Genomic DNA, 19,117 nt, shown 5'->3' with positions numbered 1-19,117 from the left:
AGACGCGCTTGACTGCCGGTTCCATAGTGAGAGTGGGGCGGCCAGAGTAATTTTGGTTGGGTGCTGCGGCATATTAAATATATTATATTTTTTTCCGGCGTGAAAAATACAATGTGTGTCCGAAATGAGTGACTGTCACTCTCAATGCGTGGCACTTGAGAGCCCTGACTTCAGATGCATTACGTAACCCTAGTTATATAGTACATTTACAATAGGTTGCTAGTCGGCTTATTTCTACAAACAACACCCCAGTTATTTTATATTTTTTCTCCTGTCCTCCCTAATTTATTTTGGTCACCAGCTGCCACTGGTTTTCACTAATGTTATGATTGTCTCTACACCTAAAACAAATACATTCCTTCAGATTACTGATTATTATATATTAAACTTAAGTTTCCTTGATATCCTAAAACTAGGGGTGTCACGATACCAAAAATTAAGTAGTTGGTGCCAATACCATTAAAATAACACGATTCTCGATGCCAATTTCGATACCATGGTAAAAAAAAAGAGGATTGTCTAAGATTCCATGTAGGCTACTTGAACCATGAACTTCTTTAAAATATTTGAAAAATAGCAAAATGTCCTACAAAGACATACAAAACATGTGCAATAGAGTATAGCACAACATAATAAAGTGCAATTAAGCCATTCAGCTAACAAGATGAACATGACATGAGTTTACCTTCTAAGCTATGGGCTAACGTTAAAACTACAGCTAACCTAAACTATGTACATAAGCCATTGTAACACACGTGCCCACCATCTCAAACATCATGTAACGTGTATTTTAGTATGACAGATTAAACAAACAGAAAAAGAGCATTCTTTGGATGTATTCAGAATTTCGCTGTGACTTTAACGAACATTGATTTATTTTGTATGATGCCAGATGTTAGCATCGGTGCTGCGCCTCTTCTGGAACTGAATCAGAACTTGCCTTGAATTCTTTAAACAAATCCAGATGACGATCTTTCAGGTGCTTAGCTAAATTGGAAGTATTCCGCCTTGGTCTGAAGACTGCGGTAGCATTTTTTGCATAATGGCTTCTGCGGATTAATTATAACGCCACGGTCATCTGCCTCAAACGCAAACTACTTTTTTTGCCTTTCTTGTCAACAAGTCGAAGCGGGGCGATCGCTAAAGCAGCAGTTGTTATATTGTTTTTCTTAATGTAAACGTCGACTGGAACACTCCTGAAGGCGCAGCACCGATGCTAACATCTGGCATCGGCGCTCACGGTACTTACGGTGCTTCAAAAAAATGGGCATCGTCGGTGTTTTGTTATTTTAGCATCGGAAGGTACCGTAAGTATCGGTTCTCGTGACATCCCTACCTAAAACCCAATATCAAGGTACTGCCCCGCTTACTAAATACTTTATTTACTTACTCGCTTACTAATCATAAATTAAGTATTTCGATTCTTCAACAACCACGCCCCGCTACAGTAGCCTACATTCTTGCAAATTATTATGTAGCCTTCATTTGTCTGCTGTTTACTACGTTATCAATTGCTATGTTATGTTGATCAAAATCTACATTTATTCATTTAGAAGAAGCTTTTATCCAAAGTGACTTTCAAGAGAGAGCTTTACAAAGTGCATAGGTCACTGATAATAAAAACAAGATAGCCCCAAAACATTGCGAGTAGCCAAAACATGAAGCACATATTGTGAACAACCAAAATAAGTGCCAAAGGGAAGAACCACAAGAGCATGTAGTTAAACAAGTTACAATTAAACAACATGAACTATAAGTGCAAGTGTATCTGTGGAAAAACAAGCAACAATAAAAACAATATATCACAGCAAGTACAACAATTTAACTCAGTTACCACTAACCACAAGAGCAACAAGCCTCCAAGCAAGAGTCATTGTGATCCTTGAGGAAACTAACATCGGGTCAAGCAAACCATTCCTAAGTACCGTTGTACTCCCAGAACAAGTGCGTCTTGAGCCTTTATTCCCGGAACAAGTGCATTTTGAGCCTTTGTATTAAATGTATTATATTGGTTTAGGGCTGCAACAACGAATCGATTAAAATTGATTATTAAAAGCGTTTTTTTTTTAACCAATTATCGATTCTTTGTGTTGCGCGATTATTACGCCACTCAATATGTCGCGGAGATGTTTAAGTTTAAAAAAAAAAAGTTTAGTTGAGCGGAGGTAGAGGAAAAGCAATCGGAGAGACGTTGTTGAGTAACATTGTTCAGAAACACATGGCGGAGGCAGAGAAATCAGTACGACCCAAGTCATCCAAGGTGTGGGAACATTTCACACTAAATACATGTGTAAACAGTGTGTTAATTGACCGAGGTGAAGTTAGTTTCATATTCGACATTCGTCTCACATTCAAAGACGCTACTTTGCAGCATCGCGTTAAGGACCGGGTGAAAACAACCCATACCATTTTGAAAAATGTTTTATCATATTTTTTGGAATATAAAACCTCAAACAGACACCAGAGTATCTTCACAATGTCTGGTATACTTCCACAGCCTTTACTTTTTCAATTAAGTTTCAAATGAAATGATAGAAAATCACTAATCTTTGAAAATAGCTTAAAGGGGCGATTGATTGCAAAACCGATTTTACCTTGTCATAGTTGAAAAATGACAATTTGTTGTGTAAAATAGACATACAGTGAAACTCAAAATTTCACTTTTTGAAACTGCAACTTGCATACGCTAGCTTTTGAAACAGTGCAAGTTGTGACGTCAATGCAAGTTGTGACGTGCAGCATCAACTTTGTCACACCCCAACATTCCGCCCTCTAGTTCTCTGGTCCAGGAACATAAACGGAGGTCGCGTAGATCTCCAACACTTTTTAAGCTAGCGGCGCGCTGCTCTGTACTTCCACAGAATTACAAAGAACGTTTTTCTAGCATATTGAAAATGGACTACGGTGGTAAATCCAGTGTTCCAGGCTGTAGAGGGAATGCTGACACTTTTCAGAGGCTTCCTAAGTAACCAAACACTCGACGGGTTAGTGTGTGATGTTGTCTATGAGAAGATCCCTGTGCAGTTCGACCCTCAATTACATATTTGAAAATCTTTTAGCTAGACTCCAGCTTATCTGCTTTTTATTAACGCTGATTTGCAAGGAATGCAAGAACAGCTAGATAACGAAAACACCTAGACTGTAGGCATATTTAGCTTGCTAACGCAAGAGCATAGGTACAGTAGCTAGAATGTGTAATGATTTAGCCTAGTTATTATTAGCAATGGGGTTAACGTTATTTCATGTTCCAAACTGTTTCATTCAAATAAATAACCTGTGTTGTCATGTAAAAGATGCATGTTTGTCCAGATCTATTTTACAGCACGATAGCTAGAGTTGAATCACGATAGTTTGTTTGATAAGCTGTACTGATGTAGGCTACTGCTGTTACCCACCTAAGGCGATCCTGTTTGTGTCGACAATTAAAGTGGAAACAACTAACGTAATAATTTCAAATGATGTCTAGTAGGCCTGCACGATTATGGCCAAATTGATAATCACGATTGTTTTGATCAATATTGAGATCACGATTAATTATCACGATTATTTGTTGATTTTAACCTAATCAAATTGTATTGTCCCAATGCATTGTACCTGCAGAATGGATGTGAATAAAACTCAAAATATACAATCAATTAAAAAACTAATATTCCATAACAGAATTTAACCAAATGAGAACATTTCAGAACTATGCAGAAAATACCAGTTTACAGGTTTTTGGAAAGTTTTACTTCGCGTATTCGAATTGAAAACGATCTCCGTCCACACTAGCGTTTTCATATCGTTTTCCCAGGTGTTTTACATCCTACCCACACACACACACACATGTTCGTCCTATTTCCCCTAAAGCAATATAGTTAGGCTACTTAAAGACACCTTACACTCATAAAGTATGTTCTAAATGGCATAAATGCTGCCAATTAATAATTGACATAACAACTTATTGTAAAAGTTCAGTAGCCTAGCCCTAGCCTATTGATTAAGGTAGGCCACTCTGAAGCATGTACACTGCCTGCTTCATTTGATCTTGATAGGCTAAGCATTCTGTAGCAAATATTAACAATAAACCCACTTTTCATTCATTAAAACTACTTCAGCATAATAATGCACCTAAAATACAAACCTGAGCAAGGGCAGCAATCGCTATAGACGTGCAATGTGGCTAGCAGGGGAAAAATACAAACAACAATAATCACCAGTTAACTTGATTTAAATTTGCAAGAACTATAGACTTATACAATAACAGGCTTAAATGAACTTACATCATAAGTTATACGACTTACAGTTCTCAAGGACGCACATACGCAATCTCAACTGCGGTGTGAAGCGCGTGTCCGTGCAATTCTCCGACATGCACTCTAACAATCACTGCTGATAGACGGATACAATTTTGTACAGCCTGATTTCTGATACCGTGGCGGCAGAAATGTTGCCATAGAGGAAACACTGCACTATATATTATCATTCCAGGTTAAGAACACCAATGGAGGCTGCGTTTGAAATCGTAAATCAAACTTTTGCCAGGATTTTGAGTGGAAATTTCATTTGCATTTGTACAGGTGTATTCGTGCACGTCGGGCTGGACCTCGGAGTGGAACGACAGTTTAGTGGCCACTGTCGATTCTCACCTCACAGTTGCGTATTGATCAGACAAGAAGACACGCTTATCAACTCGATCACTATTGATCAGAACAGAACGAGTGTTCGGCTGTAGCCTACTTGAAACATACTCTGTTGAGAACATATTCGCTGACATGCATTGCACGCGTTTTTCCTTCTTTTCTTCATTGCAGACTTTTTTTTTTTGCCTTTGGCGCTCGGGATTTGTCATAAGCGCTCGGGAAAACAGCTTTGGCGCGCGCCAACATTTTCTCTATGCAGGAAAAACCCTGCAGTGCCCTGTTTACATACTCCTCTGGCAATACTATTTGGTGTTTTAAAATGTTCCCACCAGCTAGCTGTTCAGCCAGGTCTCACCCAGAATCGCCGCTCTGTTTGGTTTAAACAGTCTTCTCTGCCTTGTCCCCCTATCGTTCAGGCACACCGAGTACAACGCTCGTCTTCTGCGTAGGAGTAACGCGTATCTAACCTATTAAGTGATAATACTTGTACCTGAAGTACAAGTCAGATGGCTGAGCGGTGAGGGAGTCGGGTTAGTAATCAGAAGGTTGCCGGATCGATTCCCCGCCGTGCCAAATGACGTTGTGTCCTTGGGCAAGGCACTTCACCCTACTTGCCTCGGGGGGAATGTCCCTGTACTTACTGTGAGTCGCTCTGGATAAGAGTGTCTGCTAAAGGATTATAAAAAAAGTACACTCACTAAACTGGTAAATAAATTATAGAGATGGAGCAGCATATTTCTTTCACCTTCCATGTTCATCTTGACATTATAGCTATAGAGCGAAAGCTACCCCCAATGCCATGGCAACTGAACGTCATCGTATCTGAAAAGCTCCGGGGACCCCGTCCACACTACTACGCGAATCCGGCGTTTTCAAATGTCTCTGGCTAGGGGAGCGTATTCGAAAAGCTCAGTTTTCAGAGTACATATGTATGCTTTTCTAAATGTACTCGGGCTGGTGTGGACGGGGCCTCTGTCCGCTGTAACCGTCTACATCTAGAAACTAAGCTGCGTGGTGCAGGGAACATCTCGTGATCAGACATTAGGTGTATTCGACTCTATGCAGCGCCGCAGCCGGCTGCAGCCTGCAGATTGAAGAAAGAGTTTATCATAGCCCAATACATAAAATTACAACATTTCCGACTTTACAGAGCCGTTTATAACTCCTCCCCGACTGCAAGTGGTAACTCTTGCTGGTCGTTTCATGCAGCCGCAGCCAATGTCGAACGCACCTATTGGTTTACGGACCGCTAGATTGGCTTTGCAAAAAATAACTTTGATACGGAGTGTTCTATTAACGGAATGACACATTTTTTTAATATCGCTCGATCACGTGAATTTGATCGTGGGAAGCCGAAATCGTGATCATGATAAAAAAATTAGATTAATCGTGCAGCCCTAATGTCTATTCAATCTGTTGAAAACTACGGAGCCCCTAAAGGGACATGAAAAAAAACGAGATACTTTCTGGTGTGCACAAGAAACTTTCTGGTGCGCACGAGATACTTTCTGGTGCGCACGAGAAAGTATCTTCTCAGACACTGTTACTTGTAGGCGAGGTGGAGGCTCGAAAACCACATTATTTGGTGACCGGTGGATCACCAATACAAAGTTGCAGCACATTGCTGCTGCCATCAACTGTGCCAGCGATACCCCGAGTCGAGATACAATTTGAAAACAAAAGCGTTTTGTTATGAACAGTATTAAAGTTTGAAATGATAACGAGGACATAAAGTGTAGCGATTGCGCCGGGGCTTATAACTGTATTTCCAGTTTTTGACATGATGATATATGCACATTATTAAATACATATATTTAGTTACACACTGTGTTCTGCAATTATCTAAAGGTAGGATATATAATGTTATCCTGTATTCCATGCAGTCAGGGAATCTCCTCCTCCTGCACCCATAGTGGACCATGTGATGTTGAAACAGCCACGTTTATAAATGAGACCCCTGGTCAAGACGGGTGTATCCCTTGCGCCAAACACAACTTCAAAATCCGTTTTTAATGTCTTTCTAGATAATATAGTGGTGACGACTCGCAAGCAAACTTTTAATGTCCTTAAAAGTCATTTCCACGCATGAAAACAGCAGATCTAATGAAGCAGATCTCTAACTTTCTCGTGCGCACCAGAAACTTTCTAGTGCGCACCAGAAACTCGTGCGCACCAGATTTTTTTTTTTCATATAGATTGACACAATAGATTTATTTGTATGTTTTTATTTAAAGTCTCCACCTTCGTTGTTTCAGTGTGCTGTTGGCCGTGTTGTGTCTTTGCTCCGCAGCTTCGCTCGTTGTTAACCAACCAATCAGCGCGCAACTCTGATCCATCATTCATGAGCATACCATAAAAGGAGAAAACCTGGTGTTTTTTCGTGGGAAATTATTTATTTATTACTTAATTATATATTATTAACATTTTTCAGGGGGCATAGAACAGCACCCGGGCCATTTTCAGCCAAACCAATGTCACATCCCCTATTTGGAGACCTTATGGAACAGTGTGAAATGCCCCCAAAAACCCAGTCAATCGCCCTTTAATCCTCGCAAATCGTAATTTTTTCAAAATGGTGTCAAAAAATCTTAAATATACAGCAGATTATTCTAATTAAGTCTGGCCTACTTCCACAACCATTCAATTTTCAATAAAGTTTTAAACAAAACTCAAATAAATTGCTCATCTTGTGTCTTAAATCCACACTAATTTCAAAATGATGTGCCTGTTTGTAGCCTGGCTGCCAGCCCAACTTATCCCCGCCCACAAACAAATTTGGTGGTGAAGTTGGGTCTGGGGGGGCACGTTTGTGGAACAACAGGGCGGCCTTTATACGATGATGGACAGATGATCAACAGTAACGTAATCAACAACGTCACCAAAGAGCACTTGGGTTGAATTCGTTTTAAACAAACAACATATTACGTTGCTCTGATTGGTTGTAGGTCTATCCAATTGAGCGAAGAGACATTTGTTTTACGAGTTCGGTTGAAACACGCCCCATAGTCACAGCCCAACGGACAGTTCAGACTCATATTCTGACTAGAATTATGAGTATGACAACATCAGGCTAGCCTGTTTGTGCACATTCTGAAGATTTTTTGCACTGTGAATTTGCACTGTCAGTTCTGTTTTTGAATAAATCTGTTTTTGAATAAAAGGTTGGAAACTACTGCGTTTTAGTTTTTTTTATCCGATTCATCGAAAAAAAATCGACAGATTCATCGTTTATTAAAATAATAATTAGTTGCAGCCCTATATTGGTTCTCTGTTTAATTGTCTTACCACCACAAACATCTAGCTTAGACATTTAGTTAATTTAGTTAAAGGGGTCATTGATTACGAAACCGATTTTACCTTGTCATAGTTGAATAACGACAGTTCGGTGGGTAAAACGGACATACAGTGAACCTCAAAGTCCATTGACACCTCTTTCCCATCTAAATCTCACAACTTGAAACTGCAGCTGTAAAACGATCGGTTTTGAAAACGCTGTATTTCTGACGTCACAAATAAGGCATCACCTTTGTCACGCCCCAACATTTATACAGACCAGCCCTCTGGTGTTCTGGCCCAGGACTTCAGACACTAGTGTTGCCACTCGCTGCTCTGTGTACTTCCACGCGAACAACAAAGGAGAAAGTTTTTAAAGTATATTGAAAATGGACCATCGTAAATGCAGTGTTCCTGGCTGTACTGGGAATGCTGACACTTTTCATAATCTTCCCAAGGAACCAGACACTCGACGGGCATGGCTGATGTTTTTCTATGACAAGATCCCTGTGAAGTTCGACACTCATTTAACAGGCATGAAAACGGGTCAGGGGTGAAAAAGGTGAGAAGGATATTACCCCTCTAAGGGGGTCCGGGTGCATGTTACCCCAAAAGGAAAATTTGAATATTCCATATTTTAAAGCATCAATCTGATGCATTTTGAGATACTTTTTTGCCAACCTGGGGAGAACTGGAGAAACGTAACTTAAGCCATGAGTCAAAAATTATTATGGCCTCCTTACTAAGTATTATGCAAGCCATTTCATGCCAGCCTGTCACTGGGTCTAACATTTACAGTATATGAGGCACAATGTGGTACGGCACCACAAATGGCTTAATGCATAACCCCCCAAAAGATGGTGGACATGCTGTAACTTAACTTGTCTACTCTTCCATCATGATTGACAGCCAATACAAGTACCAGCGTATTTTGAAGTCAAACTGCGTATCCGCTACACAAATTGCGTACAAGTTGGCAGGTCTGCTTATTGATACAACGGCAGGGACGGACTGAAAGTAAAAATAAGCGCTGGACTTTGATCCAGACCGGCCCACCAGAACCGGTCCCGTATACGCCACCACACCGAGCGCCCTGCTAATGCATGCAAATTCTGTCTGATGTGATGCTAGTTAGGGACTTCCATGGTTAATGTGAGCGCGCAAGCGAATTTGTTTTGCCTGATTTGAGCGAAAAACAGTTTTTGGAGCTTGAAACAAACATAGCTATTGTCCAATTGGTAAAACGTTGTCTAGTGAAGGTAATTACGTTTACGTTTCTTAGCCTGGTTTTCCATCTTTATTGTCTCAAATTTGCTTTTCTGTCAGTGTCACTGTTGTGTGTAAGCGGCATTAAGGGCTGCATACGTTCATTTGGAATTTTCCACCGGAGCTTTAGCTAGCTGGCTAACGTTGCGTTCTCTTCTGCTGTGTTCAATGACTCAATTCATCAATCTGTAGCTAACGTTAGCTAAGTCTATGTCAACAGAGCTCCTGGGTAACTAAACTTAAATATACCAGAAAATATAAAAATGATTGAAACCATCATTCACCAAATTCAGTCAAGTAAATCGCCAAGGCCAGGAGTGCTTTCAGCTTCTGATGGTGGTCTGCACTGGTGATGCAAGGACCTTTGCGTTAATATTTCCATGCACTTTCCTGACACGCGCACCTGTTCGCAGTTCACTGAATATGAATACCAACCCCCCCCCCCCAAAAAAAAACTATTTTCATCGAAAGGTGAGGGATTTTCATGTCTGATTTATTCATTTGCTCGAACCATTTCACCAAAGACAGTTTTGAATGAAAACCTTGGACAATTTAAAGAAGGATTTGCTAAGCCGCTGTTGCTGAAAAGAGGTGCTGTTCCAACCGTATGCTTATCACAAACGCAAGCCGTAAGTATGATTTTGTCGCTAACAGTTAGCCTATTATCAATGCTAACGTGTCCTGTATCTAGCATAGGTAGAATGCTAAATATGTTTCTAAACACATCAACATACCTTACATAGCAAATGACTCTAGCTAGACTAGCTGTAGTCGGCATTAGGTGGGAAGCTTCAGAAAAATAGCCAGAAAACGAATAGCAGTCTAGCCTATTGCTAACGCCTGCCTAGATTATCCATTTGATATAACTGGAGAAAGGCAGGTGCTAGATACAGGATACGTTAGCATTGCTAATAACTGTTACTGACAAAATCATACAACAGCTTGCGGCTATGATGAACATAAGGTCGGAACGCACCTCTTTTCAGCAACAGCTTCATAGCAAATCCTGCTTTACATTGTCCCAGGTTTTCAAAACCGTCCTAGGTGAAATGGTATGCTTAAATGTGTCGAAGGTCGAACTTCACCTGATCTTCTAAACATCAGCCATGCCCGTCTAGTCAATGTTAGCTAGACTCTAGCTCAGTCGTTCTCAAAGTGTGGTCCGCGGACCACTGGTGGTCCACCACTGCCCCCGTAGTGGTGCGCGATGGCCACAAGTAAATTATTGCGACATTTCTAACATACATATCAGAAAGAAGAAAACACAGTCAGTAGTAGCCTATTAAAATGGACTATACACGTTCCGCATTCTGACATCGCAGCCTCTGCATGGGTTGTACCAGATCCTCTCTGGTTGTACAATGTGAGGGATGTTTATTTTACATAAATCTCCAAAAACATTTTGTGTGGAAATCCCTATCTTCATCACATCAAACCCATATGTCCTATGTTTCGGCTACAATATTTACAACGTCTGGCTCCGTGCTTGATTAACACGGATCGTTAAGCAGTCTCAAAACTTGTATTTTTTTCTTAGCGGAAATTATAATTATCAGAAGAGCCTACATTATCCGTTATAAAATCATGTGCCGCTAACAATTGTATGGCGCCAGGTCTGGAGGCCTGTTGTTACGGGGATATAGCCTACTATTTAGTTAAATGATCCACAAGTTTTTATTTATTGGCCAAGTGGTCTTTGGTCTGAAAAAGCTTGAGAAACACTGCTCTAGCTCATTTGCTTTTTATTAACGCTGATTTGCAAGGAATGCAAGAACAGCTAGATAGTGAAAACACCTAGACTGTAGGCATTGTAAACTAGTTTAGCTTGCTAACCCAAGAACATAGGTAGAATTAGGGCTGGGCGGTATGACGGTATATACCGTGCGACGGTAGAAATGTGTCTACCGGGAGAAATTTGGCTATACCGTTTCAACCGCGGTATACTTTATACTACTATATAATTTTGTATTAACCGTGTCAATTAAATGTCTGGTTGTTGTATTGTATATAAGCCATCATATAAATCGCATTCTTGCGATATTCAGAATTGTAGTTTAACTTCTATTTGATTTGCTATTTTCGTTTGACCTGAAGCACATTTGCGTTGGTCTGACGGAAATTTCAATGTGGAGTGTATTTTGTCTAAGCGGACCACATTCATGCCGATGCTAATTACTTATATTTTTGATGTCCCATTCTGCAGGTAACCAATTCGATTTGTTGTTCAAGTTTTATGTCTCGCGCTGTAAAATTCTTGTTGTAAAATTACACTGGTTGCGTTGCTAGCATTCTTGATCTAGGACAGGGGTCGGCAACCCAAAATGTTGAAAGAGCCATATTGGACCAAAAAAACAAAAAACAATTCGGTCTGGAGCCGCAAACAAATTAAAAGCCTAATATAAGCCTTATAATGAAGGCAACACATGCTCTAAGTGTCTATATAAGCTATATTAGCCTATTATCAAAATGATAAGTAGGCTACAAATACCTAATGAGCATTCATTAAAAAAGCTAGCTCGCTTCCGTTACCTAGCATAACACTCGTAGCAATGCTACTTCCTGCTAGTGTTACTTGTTAGCCTCCTCATTGTAAAATTTGAAGCCATATGATAAAGATTCCATAGTCGATAATATAGATAGGTACTTTATTAACCCCTGAACGCAAATTATTGTGTCCAGGTAGACAGATAGCTAGAAAGCTCACGCAGTCCAGAAAATCTTTAATCGATAAGTTGGATATTGTAGCTACAGTACAGTTTGAGTCTTTTGTTTTTAACTAAAGTGTTGTCTCATGTGAAGCAGTTGTTTTTGTTTGTAATAAATAATAGAGTGTGATGATGTACGGTATGGTTATTTTGTACCATTTCTTAATTGAATTTACAGAACAATTACTATACCGTGATATATACCGTAACCGTGATATAAAATTACTCATACCGTGATAGAAGATTTTGGCCATATCGCCCACCCCTAGGTAGAATGTGTGATGATTTAACCTAGTTGATTGGCAATGGGGCTAAAGTTATTTCGTGTTCCTGACTGTGTTTCATTCGAATAAATAACCTGTGTTGTCATGTAAATCTACAATTCAAGATGCATGTTTGCAAGATTAAATGATAGCTACAGCTAAGTGAAGCCGAGTTGAATCACGATAGTTTGTTTGCTAAGCTGTAGTGCTAAAGTTACCCACCTAAGGCGATCCTGTTTGCTTTGACAACAGAAGTGGAAACAACTAACGTAATCCTTTGAAATTATATCTAGTCAATCTGTTAAACAGTGTTGTGTAGACACAATAGATTTAGTTGTACGTTTTTATTTCAAGTCTCCACCTTCGTTGTTTCAGTGAGTGCTATGGCGTTGTTGTGTCTTTGCTCCGCAGCTTCACTTGTTGTAAACCAACCAATCAGCACGCAGCTCATCTATATTTTCATGAGCATACCATAAAAGGAGAAAACCTAGCGTTTTTTCCCGGGAAAATTTCACTGGGTGTATCAGGGGGAATAGAACAGCACTTGGGCCATTTTCAGCCCAACCAATGTTACATACCCTATTCGGAGATCTTAAGGAACAGTGTGAAATACCCAGTCAATCACCCCTTTAACATGCACAATGGTTGAGGCAGTTGTCATAATTGTATGTCTAAGACATCATTCAGCGCTAGCATGTACAGTTCTGCCGACCAAGGAGGCTAAAGTGATAGGAACTGTGCCCATGTCTGTGACGCAGCTGGTGATAATGTGTAGTGGATTTGGTGTTAAGAGTTTGTGGACACTTGCATTGTGTAGGTAGTTTTGACATCAGTAAACACATTAATTTATCCCCCAAAAAATCACTGATTTATACTTAAAGTTTATCCACTTTATATTGTTGTTCTGTTAGCTAGCCAGCATTCCATCCATAAAGAAACCCCTTTGAAAGCAGAGATTCAATGTTTTGCCAGCAGTCAGCACTAACCTGGCCAAAGCGGTTGGAAAAGCAAATTTGCTTCTAAATAATAAAACAGAATTTCCCTATTTTCCTTACAAAGAACTCTGGTGCGTTAAGAGCTTTGTTTCATTTTATTGCGAATGCCCTTGTTAATCGCATTAGTTCATTAACAAAACAGAATTCACTGAAGTTAACATACAGCCTCTGATACAGACTCCTAGTGCATGCGCTAGTGAAGCGTATGAAGCGAGGGATGACCAGAGGACCATTAGAGTGAAGGATGAGTTCCCATGATGCCCATGGAGGCACATTAAAATAATTGTGAAATGGTGATGCAAACAACGTCAATCGCAGGACTGCACTCCGTTTGAAAAAAAACGTATGAAAAAACGATTTCCCAAGGTGGCATTTGAACCAGCAACTTTCAGTTTGAAAGTATGCTTCTTTATCACTGGGGTACCTAGCTGATGAAGTAATAGTCCCTGAAAAAGACACAACCAGACTTGTTTCTGTCTAATGCTTGAAGGAATGTTTGCAGGTTGAGTGAGTTTATGGACAGATGGCTAGACCCTAGGGCTGCAACTAATGATTATTTTAATAATCGATTAATCTGTCAATTCTTTTTTCATGAATCGATGAATCGGATAAAAAATATATTTAAAAAAGCATTAATTTCCAACCCTTTATTCAAAAACAGAACTGACAGTGCAAATTCACAGTGCAAAAAATCTTCAGAATGTGCACAAACAGGCACACAATTTTGAAAAAGTTATTAATATTAGCGTGGATTTAATGCTATTTTCCAAGATGAGCAATTTATTTCAGTTTTGTTTAAAACTTTATTAAAAATTGAAAGGTTGTGGAAGTAGGCCAGACTTTATTAGAATAATCTGGTGTATATTTAAGATTTTTTGACACATTTTGAAAAAAGGTGAGATTTGAGGATTAAGCTATTTTCAAAGATGAGTGATTTTCTATCATTTTATTTGAAACTTCATTGAAAAAGTAAAGGCTGTAGAAGCATACCAGACATTGTTAAGATACTCTGGTGCCTGTTTGAGGTTTCATATTCCCAAAAATATTATAAGTCTACATTTTTCAAAATGGTATGGGTTGTTTTCAACCGGTCCCTAACGCGATGCTGCAAAGTAGCATCTTCCTTCTTTTTGCCATGGTGGATTGTAATGCAGAGCCGGATTAAGACATTTTGAGGCCTGGGGCTAATTACCAGGATGAGGCCCCTATATCGCCCCAACGCACATCATGACACGCACACAAACCCACACCAGGTGCACTGACACATCAGTGCTTTAAAGTCCACAGAGCCACTCTATAAATATGATCAGTTTAAACATGTGACTCACCATCATCACATCAGTGATATTAAAAGGTCAGTTTTTTGCTCTTTCTCAATGCAAACTCATCAATGAGCTCTTCAAAGTAGAGAAAAAGTTGAAAGAAAAGAAAGAAGTTGGCGCAGTATGTCATGTTCTATAGAGGGTTTTCACCGACGTCACGTTCTGGGTGGTAACCCGGATGCGCAGCCATATTGGAGGCACTCGGTGTAAACAACTGAACGGAGTACAACCAAAGAACGTATATTCTATACTCTTTGGTACAACTGTAGCCATGTCTAAACGACCGAAATGGTCATCAAAACGCGTCCAAGATCCAAAGGCATATAGGGAAGGACTTGGACCACAAGAAAAGGGTTGATATTTTGAGAAATTAGGATTTATTGGCGGTGCAGATCCCTACCAGTTAGCTCCCTCTACTTGGATCCGTGACGACCCGGTGATTCTGCCTTCAGTTGGATATCCCGATATTGTTAACTACCTGGTTTTCTCGCCAAACCCATACACATGCAGTAGTTTGATATGAATTATATTATGTCAATGCCAGCTTTACAGTAAAATAAGCGCACAGTAAAAACAATAAAAGCAGTAATAGTTTTTACTATTAAAAATATTATCATTACAATCGAAAATTTGTTTTGAGCCGCTGAAATAAACATTTCACAATACCTGACAAGAAATGTGCCGAACAAATTCGTATGTTGTCCAGATTTTTCCCTCGTAGATCTTGGTTGAGCTTTGCCAACCACAAGCGCCTCCTTTCCTCTGACAATCTCTGGCATTCCTTTCCCTGGTTTTTAATAACTTTTGGAAGTCGATAATATACCAAATGTTTTTCACGATCTGTCCTATTTGTACAACCTGAAACACGGCAATAATTCACAATTTTCCTTGACGACGTTCGGGATATACTTCAGTGCCAGTGCTTTGTTGTGATGCGGAGTGCCTCCAAGATGGCGACTTCCGGTCTGATGATGCGTCGGTGAAAACCCTCAGGGCTGTGTTCGAAAACTTAGGCCTGGCAAAGTTGGGGTCTGACCTCTCACCCGGTCCCTCATCTTCCATCATGCCTCAACCCACAGCTAGTCACAGGCCATTGCATATCAGTGGAGACAGCACCGCTGGTCGGCTGAAGTGCAGGCACTGTGGTGTAAAGACACCAGTGAAGTGCTCAACCTGTGATGTGGCCTTGTGCTTTGTCCCCAAACGTGACTGCTACAATGACTGGCATGTTGCCCAAAACATTCTGTGAAATTGTTTGTAAATAATTAGTGTCACAATTCACTGTATGTAAATAGTTTGGTGTGTCTTATATAAACTGCTTTTCCACAATAGCACTTGTTTTGAGTCTTTTATATGCACAAAGTTTTGTTTCAAGAAGGTAAAAAGCACTCTAATGCTTCAGTTACTCTGTTTCAGCAACACTAATGGTGAATCTGAATATGGGATATGATAGCCCTAAGTGTCACCTTTCATTAGAGCCCAAACCTATGACTGTAGGTGAAATAGTTCAAAAGTTGTAGCTTTTTTATGCTAGGTATGTGGCCATGGTTACCCAGGGTCCTTGGAGTCTCCAAAGGGCACTTATAGAAAATGCCTGGATGTAGCCTTAGAAAAACATGTGTATAACATTCATTTTTACATGGTATTATATTCAACTTTTAAGTTGAATTGGGTAAGGCTTAAAGCTGTGGTCCAAAGTTGTCTTCCAGCTAATACCTACCACCTCTAGGCCTCTACAGGCCTCTGTTTACAAAACAAAATCTAGGCGGAATTAGAAACTTTCAATTTCCTTGTGTTCAAGCCTCTATTACTCAACACCAGTAGGACTGACAGGGGTCCTGACAACAGGGGAAATGACTTCAGAGTGTCAGCTTTCAAAAGAGACCATTTACATGCATGTACTCCAAATGGTTCAAGAACAGCTTTCAATTTACTTTGGGCATGCTGTTTAGGCGTTTTTAGGCACATTTAACAGTCTCCAGAACAGGTTAACCCGAACCTAATAGCCTACCGTGTCAAGGTTTTGATGTGAGGTGAAATCGGAACTTCACATTAATGCGGGCGCGCGAGTGGAAATTTTTTAATAAATTTTAGTGCAAAATAGGTTTTTTTAGCTTTATGTAGCCTAGCCTAATATGAGCATTACGTTGGAGCAAGCCCCCACCCCTCGCCCCTCGGCTTGAAGCAACGGCCCCGGTGGATGTAGGTGGTATTGCATGTACGGTAAGGTTTCCGACTCTTCCGGTCGTTTTCATTCTATTAACTCCATTCAACATTTACAAAACTATCTCCCCCAATAATTTTTGTTTGATTCTCGAACCTGGCTCATACTACTAGCTTTTTCATTGAATAATTTTTCCCGATTTTTGCTAAGTTTGAAACCAATCCAAAATGGGTAAACTAGCAACCCATTTATTTGCTTAGTCAATGAAAGTTGCCTGCAAATGTGCTGGCGGATACTAACAGAGCACGAGCACAAAAGTTCACATTGGCCGATAGCCGATTTACATGAGCTCTCGGAGCTAGGGAAAAAAAGAGCCACTGTTTAAAGTTAGACAGGAAGACACGGAAGTGGAAAGATGGCCGCGTCCAGTCTCGCGATCTCACTTGCCTCACTGCGCACTTTTCATAGAAATGAATGGGGATGCCATCTTGGAAGACAAAAGTAGCTTACTCTAGTTATATTAACTCTATGCGTTGGAGTCATATTTTTTGTTATATTTTCCGGAAATAACAACCCAAATGTTTACCTGAAAGATTCAGGGCTTTTGAGAAAACATTGTTCCCACCCTTGCAGGAACCTAGATTTATCAAGTGACAGATATTTCTTTTTTTACCTGACTTTTTTAGTTCCTCCTGGGATCTTTTTCCCTTCCATTTTATTCTTCTCTGGACGCTCAGCGTCTCTGGGAGTGAATGGAGGAGTGGGCTGGCCTGGACGCTGGGCTTCTGCTTGATGATTGGAGGGTGTGTCGAAAGACTGCATCTCCTTTTGATTGACAACGATTTTGTACTATAAAAAGTCGCCGAAGCTATTCGAGTTTAGTCCCATCGCGAATTTTGGCCACACTCTGCTTTCCTTGACCGGACATTTTCGCACATTTTGTTTTTGTTTTCACTTTGAATTTTTCTTATGTTATGCGCGGTGCCGTTGACTCACTCGACATCGGGCAACCCGAGGCCCCCCTGGTGGCGAGTCCTAATCCGGCCCTGATTGTATGATCCATGTTTTACCTCTCGGGCTGCTTAATTTTAGGGTAGCCTAGACTACTTTTTCGCTACACCATGAGGACAAACCCATGTGAGCGTTTTCCTGAAATGCAGGTGTATAGGTGGTGGGCCGAAGCTCAAAATCGTTCATTTGAACGATCCCTGGCGATGGAGGAGCTGGATTTTTCTGTATTGCTTTAAAACCTTTCTACAACCCTTAAAAAAATGTGTTGGCATGTCCAGTTCTTGCACATTTTTCAAGGAACAAACATTTTGTTTCTTTATCGACACAGGCACAACTATGGTCCGCATCCAATAAGAGCTCATATACCCCGATGTTCAAGGCGAGTAAAGTAGGAAGTAAAAACTTACATGTGCATTTTGGTGAGACAGTATATTGTCAGTGGTCGACTGGGCTTCAAATGTATGGAAACAAGTCAAACAAATAGCTAAGTCAGGGGCCTGTTCATAAAGGCCGGTCAAAAAAGCTAGACTTAAAGTCCCAAACCAGACTTGAATACGTTTAATTAGTCAAGCGGGGCTAAAGCGGTTCCATAAAGTCCAATTTAAGTTTACGCAATCCTACTAATTCAAGTCAGATTTAAGTAGTCAAGCAAATTGCTCGTGCACCCTATTCTTAAAGAGAGGCGTTTTGTGAGGAGAGCTACACAATCTGTATAGAGCTACCAGTACAGATTTGTTTCAATCACAAAATACATTAAATGTTCCATCTCTCCAACCTAATATTGTGGGCTTGTAAGATAAAGTGCAATACTCACGTTTTCGTAGTTACCTCTAGCACTATTGAATGGTGACCTCGAAGAGCTCAAACGTAGCGCTAATATCATGTCAACAAAAGAAACAGCTACGCCTATGCTAGTAAATGTGCGCTTTTGCTTGATGACGCATAACAAAGTGATTGGCCGAACAAAATACATTGTCCGTATATCCTTCAAAGAGAAAAGCGTAGCCTACATTGCCTATCCCAAGCCCTCGCCCCTCGGCTTGAAGCAACGGCCCCGGTGGATGTAGGTGGTATTGCATGTACGGTTAGGTTTCCGACTCTTCCGGTCGTTTTTATTCTATTAACTCCATTCAACATTTACAAAACTATCTCCCCCAATAATTTTTGTTTGATTCTCGAACCTGGCTCATACTACTAGCTTTTTCATAGAAGAATTTTTCCCGATTTTTGCTAAGTTTGAAACCAATCTGAAATGGGTAAACTAACAACCCATTTATTTGCTTAGTCAATGAAAGTTGCCTGCAAATGTGCTGGCGGATACTAACAGGGCACGAGCACAAAAGTTCACATTGGCCGATAGCCGATTTACATGAGCTCTCGGAGCTAAGGAAAAAAAGAGCCACTGTTTAAAGCTAGACAGGAAGACACAGAAGTGGAAAGATGGCCGCGTCCAGTCTCGCGATCTCGCTTGCCTCTCTGCGCCACTGAGCACTTTT

General features: G+C 40.3%; 1 protein-coding gene across 5 annotated transcripts in view; it reads right to left on the bottom strand.

Annotated features, from left to right (window-relative positions):
* pms1 (PMS1 homolog 1, mismatch repair system component) overlaps positions 1-18,670 on the bottom strand; it is a 68,838-nt gene extending 50,168 nt beyond the window's left edge. For all 5 annotated transcript variants that reach the window (XR_006958049.1, XM_047046822.1, XM_047046823.1 and 2 more), the window contains exon 1: positions 18,436-18,670. Coding sequence is in view for 4 of the 5 variants with exons in the window: in XM_047046822.1 (XP_046902778.1) it covers positions 18,436-18,594 (159 nt within the window). In the remaining variant the exon portion in view is untranslated. The remainder of the gene's footprint in view (positions 1-18,435) is intronic.
* Between the last annotated feature and the right edge of the window lie 447 nt (positions 18,671-19,117).

Source organism: Hypomesus transpacificus, chromosome 23 (genome assembly GCF_021917145.1).
Source record: "Hypomesus transpacificus isolate Combined female chromosome 23, fHypTra1, whole genome shotgun sequence".
In the NCBI taxonomy this organism is placed as follows: Eukaryota; Metazoa; Chordata; class Actinopteri; order Osmeriformes; family Osmeridae; genus Hypomesus; species Hypomesus transpacificus.
The sequence above is the reverse complement of the archived record's forward strand: the minus strand, read 5'-3'. Positions and strand labels throughout refer to the sequence as shown.